The sequence below is a fragment of the Microtus oregoni genome, unplaced genomic scaffold (genome assembly GCF_018167655.1).
Source record: "Microtus oregoni isolate MIOR12 unplaced genomic scaffold, Mior012 000009F_ref0000495, whole genome shotgun sequence".
NCBI lineage: Eukaryota > Metazoa > Chordata > Mammalia > Rodentia > Cricetidae > Microtus > Microtus oregoni.
The window spans coordinates 39,233,324-39,249,873 of record NW_024543068.1 but is presented as its reverse complement, the minus strand read 5'-3'; the positions used below and the strand labels follow the sequence as shown (position 1 = coordinate 39,249,873).

At 44.3% G+C, this 16,550-nt stretch overlaps 1 protein-coding gene across 7 annotated transcripts in view; it reads left to right on the top strand.

The window, feature by feature from the left end:
• Npas3 (neuronal PAS domain protein 3) overlaps positions 1–16,550 on the top strand; it is an 812,903-nt gene that overhangs the window by 742,354 nt on the left and 53,999 nt on the right. For all 7 annotated transcript variants that reach the window (XM_041658773.1, XM_041658772.1, XM_041658771.1 and 4 more), the window contains one exon: positions 6,284–6,402. In XM_041658773.1, the coding sequence (XP_041514707.1) occupies positions 6,284–6,402 (119 nt within the window). The remainder of the gene's footprint in view (positions 1–6,283; positions 6,403–16,550) is intronic.

Below are 16,550 nucleotides of genomic sequence, written 5' to 3'. Positions count from 1 at the left end.
AAGATTGAACATGACTTTTTAATAGAAAACACGGGGTTTCGAGCTGCCTTCACAAAGCTGATTCTGTATTATTTTGTATCGTACCACAAAGACTCCAGTCCAGATGCCCTTTGTCTGGAATCATGTGTCGTAAAGCAAAGGGGAACAGAGAAGAAAATGTATAAAGAAAAGGGGGAAATAAATGAATGAAACAGAAAAGGAAGAACAAGCTTCACACTGTTGAGGATCTTTTATAGAAAGAATTGGCTCATAACCCCTTTATAATGGTAACAAAAGCCTTGCCACACTCGATCCCATACACAATGTTTATACTGGAATCCACGCTGCGTCTCAGGAGGGCATACTATACTTTGCTTTCAGAATAGATCCCTCAAGTGACAACATTTAAAGGAATTTTCCAGGAAGATTTAAAAGCCTGGCTTGCAGTATTCATGCAGTATGCATGGACACAAACCATGTGTCCTTTGGCGTGCACGGTTGCTGAAGTGTGGGTCTATAGCATGTGTCCTCTGGCATGCATCGCTGCTGCAGTGTGGGTCACAGGGGACAGCATGTACTCTCCAAGGTAATCTTTACAGTACCTGGGGTTCTCCTTGAACTTTCTTGCTTACTGGTTGTATAGACACACCCACAGTTAGCCCCTTGACTCTGCCACTGTGTCTGTTTCCCCAGAGTGGTATAATGCAAACACTGGTAGCAGCAGGCAGCTGCCACACACTCTGCTGCCTTGCAGGACACCCTCAAGCAACAGCCCTGCCAGGCACAAGGAACGTGAAAAGCAACCCAACATTAGGATCCCATCCCCAGACAGGCCAGAGAGTGCCTTTCCTAGAAAGGTCTGACATGGATCTTATCACTCCGTAAATGTAGATCACCGGAGAATTGTTAAGTCTGAAAAGGCAAGCCACCCCACACAGATCCTAGCAGGGAGGAGCCAAGGAATACCATGCAAGCTTCAGTCCCATTGGCTGCCAGAGCTGTCATCTGCAGGCTCCCCAGGGCTGTGCGGTCCACTTCTAAGGTCATTAACAGGACTATTAGCAGGAAGCCTCGCCTCCTGGCTGCAATGACCTTGCCACAGAGCTCTCTGGGTTTGGCACAGTATCTCACTGGTGTCCACTGCAGTGGTCCATGAGAGGTCAAGGGAGGACCAACTCTCGGCTCCGCCATATGCCATCTATTCACAGGAAGTCACCAGGCCCAGCCCACCCTCACTCAAGGGGACAGGAAGTAGCCTTGAAAAGAGGAGCTTTGAAGAATTATGGAAGCTTAACAAGTACCACAAACACCCTCTGGCATATGGATAAAATCCACCATGGCAGCTTCATGATTTTAAAAGTTTCGTGCTTGGCCTGCCATTTGTACAGTGGGTTGGGAAGATTTTATAAGTCAGTATGTAATGGATATTTGTTTTTGGAGATATACCTATATATACACATGTGTGTATGCACGTACATATGTATGTATGTATGTATGTATGTATGTATGTATGTATGTATATCCTCAGCCATATAAATGGATATGTAGCATAACCAAAGCAATGATTATGTATATAAAGCATATATCTAGGTATGTATGTATGTGTGTGCATATATATATATATATATATATTGTGTGTGTGCACACACATACAATGAACCATGCTAGGTGTCAAAAGGGATCAAGACTAGGCTTGTGTCAACCATGCTGCCGTCTGTTACACAGGATGATAGTCAGTGGAGATTAAAAAGCATGCTGTAACTATCAAAAGCATGCTGTAGACCTCATGGCCTTTGAAGTCAGTCAGGTGAATATTTGTTTTATCTGTGCTCTGCCACAAGCTGACTGGGAGACCTTGGACAACATACTGATGGTTAATATAATAAATATTTATTGTTTACATTAGTCAGTATGGGCCAGGTTGTTCTGCAGTTTTAAAAGAAGAATCCCAGTTACAACAATGATTTAAATATGTGAGGACCGAAAGTGGGGGAAGGGGAGCACTTCACATTGTCTTCTAAATCTTAAGCTAGGAGAGCAGCCACCGTTTGAACTGGTAATCATAGTCACATCAGGACAGGGACAGCAGAGCCTCGGGACTGCGCCCTGAAAACGAGGTGACTTTTGTGACATCTCATGGTCTAAAGCCAGATGTATGAGCATCAACTCCAAGTAACTTTGAAAGTACATGAAAGATTTTTTTCATGCTTTAAAGTTATTAATGCATATTAATTGTTTACGTGTCATTTCCATGTGACATCCCATAATGGTCCTCCTTTAGTTTATCCTCTCTCCTCCCGTTGGCTCCCAGACCTTCCTCCCCTGCTACTCAAAGGAGAAACTTCTGGAGAAACAGACACATGTTGCCAGATTTCAGTGTAAACATACATGACCTAAAGCCCTGGGCCATAACTGCTTCTTAGAAACTCAACAGGGAGTACTGTGAAACAATTTGACTTTATCAGAAGACCTGAAAAATGAGAGAATGTCCCTGTCTTCTTAAAATAATTTTGGATGTTGGCACTTTGGCTTGTATTTAAACACCTCATAAACACCTGGAAAGATTTGTTTAGGCAATGAAGTGGGGGCAAGTGTACTTGACCTCATCATCTCCTAGTGTATATGTCTGGATTTAGAGTGGGCATGTCTCAGATCTGACCACTCAATGCAGCTTTTTCATAGATTGGCTTTGTGTTTCAGGCAGTGGCTAGAACTTCCTGGAATCCCAGATGTATCCGAGCATGAGGCAGTAGTGGCCAGTCTCTAAGAGTTGACAAGAAAGCCCTCGAAAATATTTCTTAGATGGAGCCACTGTGTCTGGAAAACACAGGTCTAAATGTCTTCTCTTACCACTCCATCCATCCCTCATGTCCTTCCTCCCCTCAGCGCCACAGACTCAGAAGGCATAGCCCAGCCACTGTGCCTTCTACCCCCAGTACAGGCTTCCTCCTCCCCAGTACAGCCTCCCTCCTAACCCAGTACAGCCTCCCTCCTCTCCCAGCACAGCCTCCCTCCTCTCCCAGTACAGCCTCCCTCCTCTCCCAGCACAGCCTCCCTCCTCCCCAGCACAGCCTCCCTCCTCCCCCACTTTGGTGTTCATTGAGACAGTCATTGAAAAGGCTTCTCTTCTGGGGTGCTCTGGCCGGTCACATTAGATATATGCAGATAGAGAGACACCACTGTCACAATTGCAATAAGCCAGTCACATTTGCTACCCCATAGGAAGGATGGCAGTGGTTGGGTGTGTTTGGAATAACTTCGTCACTTGCCCCATTGAAAGGGGCACACTGTGGCAGGTTCCTTCTGCCTCCTGTCCTCAGGACCACAAAGCTATGGACAGTTAAAGTCAACATCGTCATCAGGAATCAAGCTCTGAAGATTGCCCCGACTGCTTCCCATCAACTCCTCGGTCCCCTTGCTCTTGAGATAAAGTATGCTGGTTAATTTAGATTCTAAATCTCAGCTTCAGTGGGGCAGAGCCTGACCTTAGCGTTCCTTGCACACCAGTCATCCCCAGTGTAATTAACATCACCCTGCATGTTTAGGCAATTACTGCTGCAGCATGAGGCAGGATGCCGTCCTCCTGCCTCAGCCGGAACATGACACGGTGTTTGGCTCCACAGCTCATGCGAAGCTGTGTTTTCGCCCAGCTGGAGGCCCCCTTCCTGCCATCTCTCCCGTACACTCTTAAGTGTTTCTCTGTGTAGTTCCCATTCTGAAGAGAGCGGGTGTTTTGCTGCATGCCTCCATTCCCTCCCCTTCCACAGTGAGCCTACCTGGAACCGACCCCTGAAGCCCTGAAAACATTTCTCTTCTCTGAGAAGTTTATCTTTCGCCCTCCTCTGCTTGGGGTGTGGATTCCGATGGCGTCACGTTCGTTCAGGCCTTTGAAGACCAGTGTCAATAAATGTGGAAGGAACAACAGTAGCTTGGCATACTTTTCCAGCAGGGTGAAAAACTGCTATAAATTAAGTCTAACCTTAAATGTATAATCTGTCCTTGGAAGAAGGGGGAAAAAAAGGGGATATAGCATCTTCAAACTCTCGGCATCCCTTACGAGAAAAAAATTGGTTCTAAGGGTCTCTGATCTTGTGTTTTAGTGAAATAGAACTGCACGGCTGACTGACAGTTCTGATCTAAAGCATTTACGTTTAAGTTTTGATCTCTCTGCTTTTGATTAAAACTAATGAGCTCATTTAATTCAAAATGGGAATCTCTGATAAGAGAAATAAGGTTGATGTGATTGGATTAGAGGGGCAAATTAAACTCTTAGAGCAGAAGTTTGTGCTTATATAGTGTATTAAAAAGCTGTTGGCGTATTATGGCGTGTTAGATGATGAGAAAAATTTCATAGTAATTCATATTTAATCAGAAGAAATGAAAGTACTAAATATAACATGGCTCTGCTTTTCCCTCGAGTGATAAAAAGCTGTACATTTAAAATGACATCAGATCCATGCTCTCTAAAACAAAAAAAAAAAAAAATGGAGAAGGCCATGAGAGAGGCACATGAGAAAGGGGCAGTTGTCCATCTCATCACCTCCGAGTAGGAGTGATACAAATGAGGGCGCTGAGACTCCCTGAGATATGAATGTCACAGAAAATCCCTAGACCACAGGTAGCTGTTATTGGAACAACCGATATTCTTCTATCGTCTGAGCATCATTTAATATGAAAAATAGAGATTACTTCTTCTTTGAAATATACAGAAAGCATGTCACAATTTGAAGTTTTTCCAATTTCTAATCCCTTATAATAGTTGTTTTGTTCTCTATTTATTACAGCTCTTCTCTCTCTCTCGCTTGCTCGCTCGCTCTCTGGCTCTCTTGCTCTCTCTCGCTCTCTCTTGCTTTCTTTGTTTTTTTGCCTCTTGAGATAGGGTCTCACTATATAGCCTTGGCTAGGCTGGAACTCAGTATGTGATCAGGTTTGCCTTGAATTCATTGAGACCTGCCTGCCTCTGCTTCCCAGGATTCAAGGGCGCCACAGTGCCCGTCCTCTTATAGATCTTTATTTCATGTGTTTTTTTTCAACCTCCATTCCAGAAAAAAGAAAAATTAGTGTTAGATTAAAGCTAGTCAAAAGAAATCCAATTTGTTGATGGGCTTAATTTTTTAACTTTCAAATAAGAAAAAAATTAATATCTAAGAACACTAAAATTAGACTACTAGTATAAAATCCCCAGATTTAATTTATTTGCAGGAAAAGACTTCAATTTATAAAATCTCTTCAAGACTATTTTAAAAGAAAATTGACCTACATTGCCCTCTGGTGTGCTTGCATCAAGGTCTTAGGTCCGCAGACAGCCAACCACCACTTGAGTTACTTGGGCAAAAACATTCTCCTCAGTCTAAAAGCATGTACTAGAAAAGAGCGACTACTTTGATTAAGGGGGGTAACTTCTTCTATTAAAAGTGGAGAAGTAGAGAGAACAGATAGATGCTCCCAGCAGTTCAGAACAAGTATTGCTCTTATAGAGGACCCAGGTTCACTACTCAGCATCCACAGCTGGCAACCCAAAACCAACTGCCTGGATCACCAGCCCCAGGAAATCCAGCACCCTCTTCTGGCCTCAGTAGGCACCTGCCCTCATGCACATAGCTCCATACAGACACACACAATTAAAAAAATGAATAAAATAAAATCAGAGGAATAAAAAACCAGACTCCGTTGTTTGTCTAACAGCTGGGGCGACAAGCCATTGTGATAGGAATAGGGAGTGGATATTTGGGTGGTTTTTCTTTCTCTCCACCTTATGTCCTGTGCTCACACCTTCATCCGGGGCCAGTTGAGAATACTGCATGCTTCCTGTTCGCAATGAACAGAACCAAGTGAGAATGGTGTAGAGCTAGGACCCTCTGCTCTACAAAGAGCAGGACCTCGGTACCTGTCCCCACAGCATCTCTGCCCATCCCTTGTTTCAGCCCATCAACACTTGGGCCCTTCCCTTTCAGAGCACGGCTGTCTATGCCCACCAGCCAGCCCTCCAAGGAAGCCAGAGTTACTTACTATTAGAGTTACTCACTATTAGACCCCACTTAGGAAGCTGCAGCAAATTAAAAGACCTGAAAGCTCTTACTAGAAACTGGAGAGGAGTTTCTGCCGGCACCTTAATTTTTCTTTCTTATTTTCTGCAAAGTAAACATTTTCTAGACGAGGTAAATTGATTGCCACCCTCTTAGCACCCATCAGTCATGTATTTTTAGTGAACTCGAGGGTTGCACCTGAGCAGAAGCTGTGAGGGGCTCTGTAGAGACTTCAATCCCATGCGTGTCTGTTTTTTTTTTTTTTTTCTGTTCCTCAGTGGAGACAGCCAGCCCCAGTCTGCTAACCACTGACAACACCCTCGAGCGGTCCTTTTTCATCCGAATGAAGTCTACTCTGACCAAACGTGGCGTCCACATCAAGTCGTCGGGATATAAGGTAAGCTGGGCTTCCGGAGGGGACACAGCCAATCCGAGGTGATTTACACTGAGTTTTCCAGCTGCTTCGGGTCCACATAATCAACCATGCAACGTTGAGTCCTACACAACATAAGCTGCCTAGCTATTTTTCTGTCTCAACAGAGGCATCTTCCTACCTCCTCATCACTGTACACATTGCTGGGGCATCAGATGCCACAAGCTCGCATTTTTTTTTTCTTAAAACCACTAGTTACTAATATGCCAAGTGCTTCGGCACCTGCTAGAGATCCACACTGGTGGAAACGGTGAACCAGATTCCTCTCCATCCTGCAGGTAAGTCTTCCAGAACGGCTGCTATGAGTCTCTCCCTTGTCTCCTGGTCCCTTGAAAATATCCCCTTTCTCTGAAATGACTATCCCAGTCAACAACGTTATCACCTAGATTCATACATGTCGGTAATAAAACAAACAAAAACAAGTTGGGGGTATCAGGAGATGGTAAAGTGCTTGCTGTAGAAGCATGAGAACCCTAAGTTTGGATCCCCAGCACCCACATGAAAAGCCATACTGAGTGGCACCGAGGAAGCGGAGACCAGAGGATTCCTGGCACTTGCTGGCCAGCTCCAGCTAGCACAGTTAGACGTGTCAAGCTCCAGGTTCAGGGAGAGACCATCTCAAAAAATAAGGTGAAAAGCCATTGAGGAAGGCACTGGACAACAGCCTTTGGTCACCACACGTATACACATGCACGCACACATTATGAGGTTGAATCTTAAAATCCTTCCTTTTGAAATTACAATTCTTGAACACTAGTCATGCTTTAACATCCACAAAATGTTCATATTCAAAACTACAAGGTATATATATTCCTCATGAGAAGAGATCAAATCTGGAGTCATAATCTACATTATCATCATTTTAAGGTTAAGGCTATAAAAGCCTTCTAATCGCAAGAGATCCCAACATTCTAGTTACTATAGCAACATAAAATTAAGACCTAGGAAATTTATGAAATGCATTTGAAAACCTGAATCTTAACAATTTTTACGACACACTAACCAATCTCTTAAACAGTTTACTGTACATAGGAAGGCGAACACAAACAAAATATAACTTCAGTGTGCCGCCAGCACGACGTGCTCTGGGCTGAGAGCATGGAGCTTCAGCTAGCTCCGTCCTTTAGGGTGACAATAGCATTGTTGGTGCTGCTAACAACCATTACTGACAGGGCTTAAAACCTTTATGGAAGTCATCAAAACGCCAGCGGCACTGTAAAGTCAGAGGCACACACTTTCGTGGACATTAATTCTTTAAAGGGAAAAAATGTTTTAAGAAAAAGAAAGGAGGTGGAAAATCCTCCCAAGGTCGACCTTTAGCTGAGCTGCCCCACAGTCTGAAAGGTTCGGAGAAACAACCTTGACCTTTAGCAGGGTGGGAAGCAAAGAGGGGGCAACTAACTGGTCAGTTCCGGCAGTAGCTTCCCTGAAGACAGTTATACGCCAGGGTATTGCAGGGAAGGAAGCCCGGCCTAGTCTTCAGGGCGTTTGGTGCTCTCCTGTCTTAGTGAACGGTGTGTATTCACTCCTTATTGAGTGTGAGCACTAGTGCATTTGGATTCCCTAAGTCGGCCACAGATGTGGGATTTCATTTGAGTACAGAAAGGGTCATTCTTTGCGGTCCAGATGTGGAAGTCCTGGGAGCTCCTTTTTAGCCCTCACTCTGCTGGCTGTCAGTATCCTTTCTAGTTTCTGCTGGCTGACAGGGGGCGTATCACAAGTGGAGAGCAAAAGTCAGTGTAACTCAGTGGCACTGGATAATTTAACTTTCTGAAAATAAAAAAAAAAATGATATCATACTACAAACATACATCATACTTACAAAGCTGCTTGGATATTTGATCATGTGCAAATCCGAGTGGGATATATGGCTACAATAATAATAAGGATAAATCGTGCATCTAGGTAAGAGACCATTGTCTTGTTGGGTTGTGATTGGCCACTCTGGTGCCTTGCTAAAGCTGCTCTTGCTGCCTAACCCGGAATTAGGCTTGTGAGCATCATCTGTTCAGCAAAGACGTTTGAGCTTCCAGTATGGGACTTGTTTGAGAGTCTAAAATCCCAGCATCAAAGAATACAAAGTCCTTGCTTTCATAGTACTTGCAGGGCAAGGACGATAGCAATAATAAAGGAGTGATTTTGAGGGTAACGCGAGCTCAAGAAACAGCAGACATCATCTCGGAGCCCTGCAATAGGCTGGGGGTGATTAGCTCTCACAACCAGCCTAGAAGAAAGGGTGTGAACCGTTCGCATTTTCTAGACACAAAGAAGCTAAAGTCGGAAAAGTAAATTAGCCTTCCCAAGGTCACATGCTGAAAAAAGCGAGCTTGGACTTGGTGTGTCTGACCCTGTACCCCATGCCTTCACTCACCAGGCTACACTATGCAGAGCTCCCCCAAGCAGGTGGCATGTCACTTGTGAGCCATGGATGAGAAGGGACTAGCATGTATGTAAAGGGGAGCAGGGGACTGAAACAACATAAACTTGGGATGAAAGATCCCTTACTACAAAAAGGGAGAGGCGATCTCAAAAGCACAGCCTTGAACAAGAAAGAGATGGCAAGCATTTAAGAGCGGTTCTAGAACCAGTCAATTCATGAAATGTTAGCGTACCCATATCGCTGGGGCACTCCTGTCAGGAAGTCTGTCTCAAGAAACTTCTCTACCCAGTGCTGTGTGCCCCTCCTCAGAACTGCTACCCACAACCCTTTCATCCCCCTTCCCCCAGGAAGATGAATCACCCAGCAGGCCTAGCCTTTCCCCTTCTCTGAAACAAACGTTCCTCATTAATTAACCTTGCCTGAAAGTTAGGGGAAGACCCAGTGAGCCTGTGACAAGACACAGCTGAGCGGCATCCCTGTGTGTCTGTGCATCCTCAGTAAGTAAATCTAGCAGCTTATAAAACATTCCCATAAAACTGGGTAATCACCCACCACCACACAATAAACAGAAATAAAAAGGAACAGCGATGATAATTTCTCTGTACTTCCAATATTCCGTCTAATTTATTATCAGCACGTACATGTTGCTGTTCCCATAAAGGACCACAAAGGTCTCTCTAGATCATTCTATTTCTTCATTTTTCCCTGCGACCTTGGACTATGGACCTTTCTAACTTTCTCTGGGACTTCGTCTCTTGCTGTAGTCAGGACAGCATTCGCAGTAACAAAAGCAGCACTTACCAAATGCTAACTGCATGCATGCAACTATACCTAACCCTTTATACTGATTAGTCCACGAAAGAGCATTATTTTCAAAGCTCCTGTGTGCAGTCTTCACATTGTTATGCCTGGTGTGCGGGTGGCGACACGCGGGCTTTCATGAGTGGTCTCCCTCCCCATGTTAGTGCCGCTCTCGAACAGCTGCTGGGGATCAGAAGGAAAGCCAGGTGATTAAAGCCTCAGAACTTGCCCTTTCAGCCCTTCTGCCTCACTCTTAAAGAATGAAGTCCGACCAAGGGCTCGGTTTGATATGATGGAGCTCAGTACAGGGTGACGTACATTTGTAAAGGGAGAACTTCCTGCCTAAGACCCTCCTGCGGTAGCTTACTGCTCTAATGCACCAGGGTGTGGTTAGTCCAGCGCCTGCCTTCCAGTAGCGACAGGGACCTGTCTTACTTTCCAGATTCTCATCCTGATCACATGCAGGATTATATGCATATACATAAACATACACGTACACAAGATCACATACATGCATGTCCCTAAGCCGGAACTCCAAAGTCTGAAGCATTTGAGCAGTGGTACAATGCCCCCGTGGAAAATTCCACACCTGACTCCATCTGCCAGACCATAGTCAAAGCAGAGATGGTACGAAAAGCAATCCACAAAACTACCTTTAAGGCTTTATGCATAAGGTATATATGAAAATAGATGAATTTTGTGTTTAAACTTTGGTCCCATCCCCCAAATACCTTGTCATGTATGCAGATATTTTAAAGTCTGAAAAATTCTGAAATCTAAAACACTTTTGGCCCCAAGCATTTCAGATAAGGGCCTAGACCCTTACTGGGCCTCATAGCCTGGACCTCATAACCAAAATTTCTAGCCAAGAAGTGCCCGTTCCATCCTGATTCGGGAATGGAATGTAACATCAATTGTGGGGGCTTCGCTTGCCACACCCTAGACCTTGGGGAATTGCTCTAATGAAGTTTTGTTTCCGTCGTCCTCTGCTTTAAAATCCACAGTAGCGTGTTATCTGGTCCAGCCACTTTTTATGCCTCAGGGGCCTCCCTGTTGTTTAGGTCTCATTGTTGGCCACATATCTTAGCACGACACAGCTCTCATTTAAATTGCCTTGCATCAAAATCTGCCTTCTTGATTAGGTCTCTGTCTGCAGGAACTTACTAGGTAGAGCACACGGGGCAGGAGGAGATATGTAATCAGGGAAATTATGGGAAGGAACACTAATTGGGTCACCTCCTTAGCTCCTGTCTTTGGAGGATAGCTTCCTTCGGTGTGGGCTTCCAGCTCTCTAATCTGCTCGGGCGTGCCCACCAGCGCCTCTGTCATTTCTGGAACGTTTATTCCTTACATTTTAATGCCCTAAACTCTAACAGCAGAGCAGAGCAGCCTGGGAAAACAGACAGAGAGTGGGCCCCTGTCCTGTTTTGAGCGATGTTAATAGTGTCTGAGTTTTTCACAGGGGTGAAATCTGCAGGTGGCTGAATTCCTGCCATGGCATGTACTCAGAAATCACTAAGAGACGCTGGGGAAACTGAGGGGGTTTTTAAAATCCAACAACCCTCATCTGGGATGACTTGGGTAACAAAGTGTTGAACTAAAAGACTGAAGACCATCCAGCCTCCTTAAGATGTAGAGATAGATAGATAGATAGATAGATAGACAGACAGACAGACAGACACACACACACACAGCGCGAAAACAACTGGGAAATTCATTGTTTTATTGGGATTGCTGATGACTTCCATTTTGCAAACTTCTAGTCCCAAGTGTCTAGAGACAAAAGTGATAAATCAAGGTGTGAAATGTAACTAAAGAAAACCTCGCTCTCTCTGAGCCCACACCTAAGTGTCTTTAAAAGTACAGATTTCTCCTGTTCATTTCTGGAAGTCCCCAGTAGTATCCAGCCCATGGTGTAAATAAACTCATATAGTTCTCACAGTGGTTTCTTTCATTTGGATGTTGTAGAACTCTTTAAAGACTTGGGGCAGCCTAGGGAGCCTTTCTCATGGAAAATTCGCTTTGCATCTGTAGGTTCTTGAATTCTCGGGGTGTATTCAATCATCTCAGGTGACAACATCCCATTTAATATGAAGCCATGTTCAGAGTGTACTAGAAAGAACGCTAGTACGTCTTCCAGAAGATGCTTTATTGACGTCACACTCACCCTTTGCTCTCCCATCCTTTACCTGCCTAATGTTAGAAAACACTGAAGTCCTGCAGGAAAAGCAACAGCTCTTAGACTGCAGGATACAGAACCATGCTTCCCATCCTAATGTCCTCACGTGGACAAGGACCATCTCCTAAGAAGCTCCCTGCAAAATAGTTTTTAGAAATATTCTATTTAAATTACTAAGGGCTAGGAAGATGGCTCAGTGGGTAAAGCTGCTCACAGACAAGGCTGATAACGTCAGTGAATAAATGTCAAAATCAACATAAAGAGAATTATTCTCAGTGGCACCAGGTCCCTCTTTCCTGTTTCCTTAGGTGGGCGTCAAGAGAATTCTCAGTATCAAAATCACAACTCATTTTAAAAGTTGAAGGTTCTTTTTGTACAAACTGAGTCTTGATGGGATGTTTCTATAGATGAGTTCCAGGCTGCTTGCATCCTGGCAGAAAACTATCTGTATCCATCATTTGGAATTGTGGCTCTTGGGTTGATTCTTCAGTAGGGTCCCTAGTACTAAGAAGCCTGCCTTTTCCATTTGACCCCCCACTCATGTCAGAACACTGCTGGACTTGGAAACTGCTTCCGTTTCCTTTCCCTGGCCTGATTAGATCCCGGGAGACCCGGTTCCTCCCTGCTTCTCCGACATTCTGCCCAGATGTCTTCTCACGAACTCAGAGACCATTTGCTTCTCTGCTGCTGTGTTGTCAGCTGCTGCTCCTAGTCCCAGGGTGCTTCCTCTCCTACCCTGTCAAACCACTCTTCCTGGGACCGTTTCCACAGATGTTCTAGCTACCCCAGACCGATGACCATGCCTGGGATGGATCTGGAGAGTCATGATGCTGTGGTTCTGAGCATGCTGTTTTCTTTTCCTAAAATGCTTCTTGGCTACCTAGGAAACCCTTCACCACCATGGCACCTCACATACAACTTCTTTTTTCTTTCCTCCGACAGAGGTCAAGGTCTTGATGGGGACACCCACTGAAACAGTCTGCCTGAGCTAATGGGAGCTCACCAACTCCAGACAGACAGGGAATAAACCAACATAGGACCAAACTAGTCCCCCTGAATGTTGGTGACAGTTGTATGGCTGGGGCAGATTGAGAGTCCACTGGCAATGGCACCAGGATTTATCCCTACTGCTTGCACTGGCTTTGGGGGAGCCCATACTCTTTGGAAGGTTACCTTCCTCAGCCTAGATATAGTAGGGAGGGACTTGGACCTTCCCTTCTCTGTGGAGCAAATGGGGGTGGGGTGGGAAAGTAGGTAGAGGGAATGGGAGGAGGAGAGAGAGTGGGAACGTGGATTGGTATGTAAAATGAAAAAAAGATAGTTTTTCTTTCTTAAAATAAGTTATAAAAAGAAAACTGCATTCAGAGAGCAGTAGGTGCATGGAGGTGTGCCCAGCACTGAGTGGAGGACGCAGTGCAGCTGCAGTTTTTCTCTATAAATTTCAGGGCGCATTCATCAGTTGAAAGTTGTTCTTTCAGTCGGGTGGTGGTAGTGCGTGCCTTTAAAACAAACACTTGGGGGGCAGAGGCAGGTGGATCTCTAGGAGTTCGAGGTCTACAAAGTGAGTTCCAATATAGCCAAGGCTGTTATATAGAGAAACCCTGTCTCAAAAAAAAGGGGGGGTGGGAGTAGAAAAAGAAAGAAAGTTGCTTTTTCTTCTGATAAGTAAGACCAATACTAGACACCAGCAGGAAGTTTCTCCCCGTCTGAGTTCAGAGAAGACGTCTAGACATATTGATACTTCTGCTCAATCTTTTGCTTTAGTTCATGTGGCCTTGAACAATGACTAGAGCATCCAAGCTGTGCAGAATGGAACTACCTTGTCAAATCAACAGATGTATTTTCAGAGAGACCAAAACTTCTGTCAATCTATTCAGACTTCCTAAGACTGTGCCTTTATTGCCTTTCAATCAACCCCAACACCAGAATAAATTGAAGAAGAAAAAGTTTCTGGAGGCAGAGGTTACCCTGGTGAAAAAATGCAAAGAGAGAAGAGTTTTAAATCATGTTAGTCTCTGCTCACCTCTGCACAGTTGTCCATTGCAACATGGTTTCCGGTGTCATCTTAAATATAGTGACATTGTTTCTGATCTAAAAGCCTGTCATTACCAAGGCATGACAGTAGTCCCTGCTCGGCACGTGCCATTTCTGCCAGAATTCATAAGCCAAGCTATTTTACCAGCCAGAGATATGACCCAACCACTAGCCATTCAGTGGTGTGTCTAAGTATGTCTGTGACTGCAACCCAAACACGCCACTAACCTGCAGGTCCCTTCCTTTTAGATCATGTGAAAAAGGAAGTAGGGGATGTAACTAGAGCCCCTCTTTGGCTAATGTTGTGACTTCTCTGGTTGGTTTCTAGCATTTGTTAACACAAATAACAAAAGTAATAGTCACTTTGAAAACCATCCCTGATTTAAAATTTAAAAAAACACCCTTTCTATAAAAGATGCCTCTAATAATCTTCAAAACCTATATTGGTCTCATCAACTATACTCTCAATCTCCCGGATGTGTTTATACAATTGTCCCTTGTATAGAAATCAGTTCTTAAATGGACATGGGAACTAATGTAAACCCTTGGACAAGCCATCATTTCTTTCAGGCCAACACTTCAGTATACTGAGAGCCTTAAACAACACAGCACTGCCCCACAACCCCTGCCTCCCTAATAGACTCTTATGATCCAATGGCCTGAATAATAGAGTTTTTTTTCCTTAACTCTGCAAATTTTAAGGGCTTGAAGATAGATTACTCCATTTGACAATTAGTGCCTCAAAATATCCCCATTGCAGAGTGATCATGCCCAGGGCTGTGACATCAGGTAACCAAGGATATTGTCCTGCATTCGCGACTCTGACTTTAAGTAGATGGTTCAGCAACTTGGAGAGAAAATGGCAATAGAACTTTCTTTGTGAGGCTGCCGTGAAATAAAACAAAAGCGTGACAGGAAAGTGCCTGCCGCCACTACTGACCCCGGGAGTACATGGCACCAGTCCATAGGTGATGGTTCCCATCCACAGACCTCACTGAGAACTTGACAGGGTCTAGACTACCCGAAACCTTAACGTCTACACCTCTGCATGCACACCGTAATGATAAGACAGTAATTCACCCGTACCTCTTCAGATTATCTCCTGGAAGTTGTATGAGCTCCAGAATTATAAATGATTTCTCCAGAATATAGAAAATGCATTTATTTCTGGGAAATTTCTCTTTGCTTTAGTGTCCTGAATATCGATTTGATTATAAGGGACAAAAAAAATGACTGAAATACGTCATCTGTCCCTTTAACAAAAGAAGCACATACCAAATGGTTTTCTTGGGAATTGATTTAGCGTCATGGCAAGACTAATACAGCCCTTTAATGTAAGAAATGTAGTAGAGGCGGGGTTAATTTGATGCTGTTGATCTCTGGAATAAATGGGACTTCTAGCATCTGCAGTGAGCAGGGTTCCACGTGTGATTAGAGCCTCTGCATATCATAAATTGGACTCTCAAGGGTAGGCAACTACCACTGGGACCCAAACCCTGCTGCACCTCCAGGGAGATTCTGTTTGCTCGTTCCAAGTAGAAGAAAGGAGCTAGAATTCTGGCCGCCAGATCTTTACATATACTGCCTCCCTGGGGAACATGGTACCAATCACACCTTTCCCACCTTTGGAAATGCCCTGCACAACTCCAGCACCATTCTAAAAGGATAACTTCACTACACAGTGCTTTGAGTTATAAGACTCTTACTGAGACAGAGGAATCATTGCTGTGACCCCCTTCTCATCCCTCTGGAACCATATTCAAGGTAGACATCAGTTCTTTAGAAGGGACTTAGAGTTGAAATATGTTTCCCACGAAGATAGGTCTTTTTAACTTTCCAGACCCCGATGCGTTTAAGTCGACATTTTTCTTTTGCCTCGTAGATGCCTATGCTAATGGCTGGCACTCTGTGGCAGGTATTTTTCATACTATCATATTTGGTTTTTAAAAATTAACATGTATTTAACTTAAACCCCACTTGTACCCAATTCTTACGGCTAGAGCTCTGGAAGCAGCATCAAGAGATACTTGATTGTTACTTGGTGGTTCTGAATACATTAACAGTCCTTAGCAGCCCCTCACTACGTGTCCTTCAAACTCTTGAGTCCTTGTAGAAGTCATGAACACGGAGTGGCTTAATGGAGGCATATCTAATGGGGCAAGTTAGGAAATTCTACACGCCTCCCACCCCAGCGCCCGATGCCTTTCTTCCTCCTCAATGGCAGGCAGGCATCCTAATTATTCTGGATTCCCAGTTCTTCAGTTTCAAAAAATAAACAGTAGGACTTCCCTTTGATGCTCACTAGTCAGCAGTGGTTGGGGGTGTCTTGGGTAGCCTCCTCTATACGTTAGAGGTGTGACCCCTTTAGGGCATTCTGGGTAGCATGGAAGAGGACCCGCCTTCCAGAGACTTAGTCCTGATGTCTGAAAAGAGGGAAGCTGAAATCTAATTTTGTGTATGACTTTGTAGCAAAAAGATAGTTAATGAATAAAAAAATATTCCATAATTTTAACTGGATCAATGCTGCAAGGTGGGCAAAGGTCTTTGAAGGCTTCTATCCATTAGGAATGGCTCGGTGGGTGTGTGACCCTGTCCTCAGGGGGCTTTGGGGTAGATGAAAATGACTGTGTCAGAGAAGTCACTCTCCATCCTAAATTGAGGGCAAAAATAAAGTGTTGATTTGAGCAGGATCCTCTCTTGTCTAATTCTCGGAGCAAT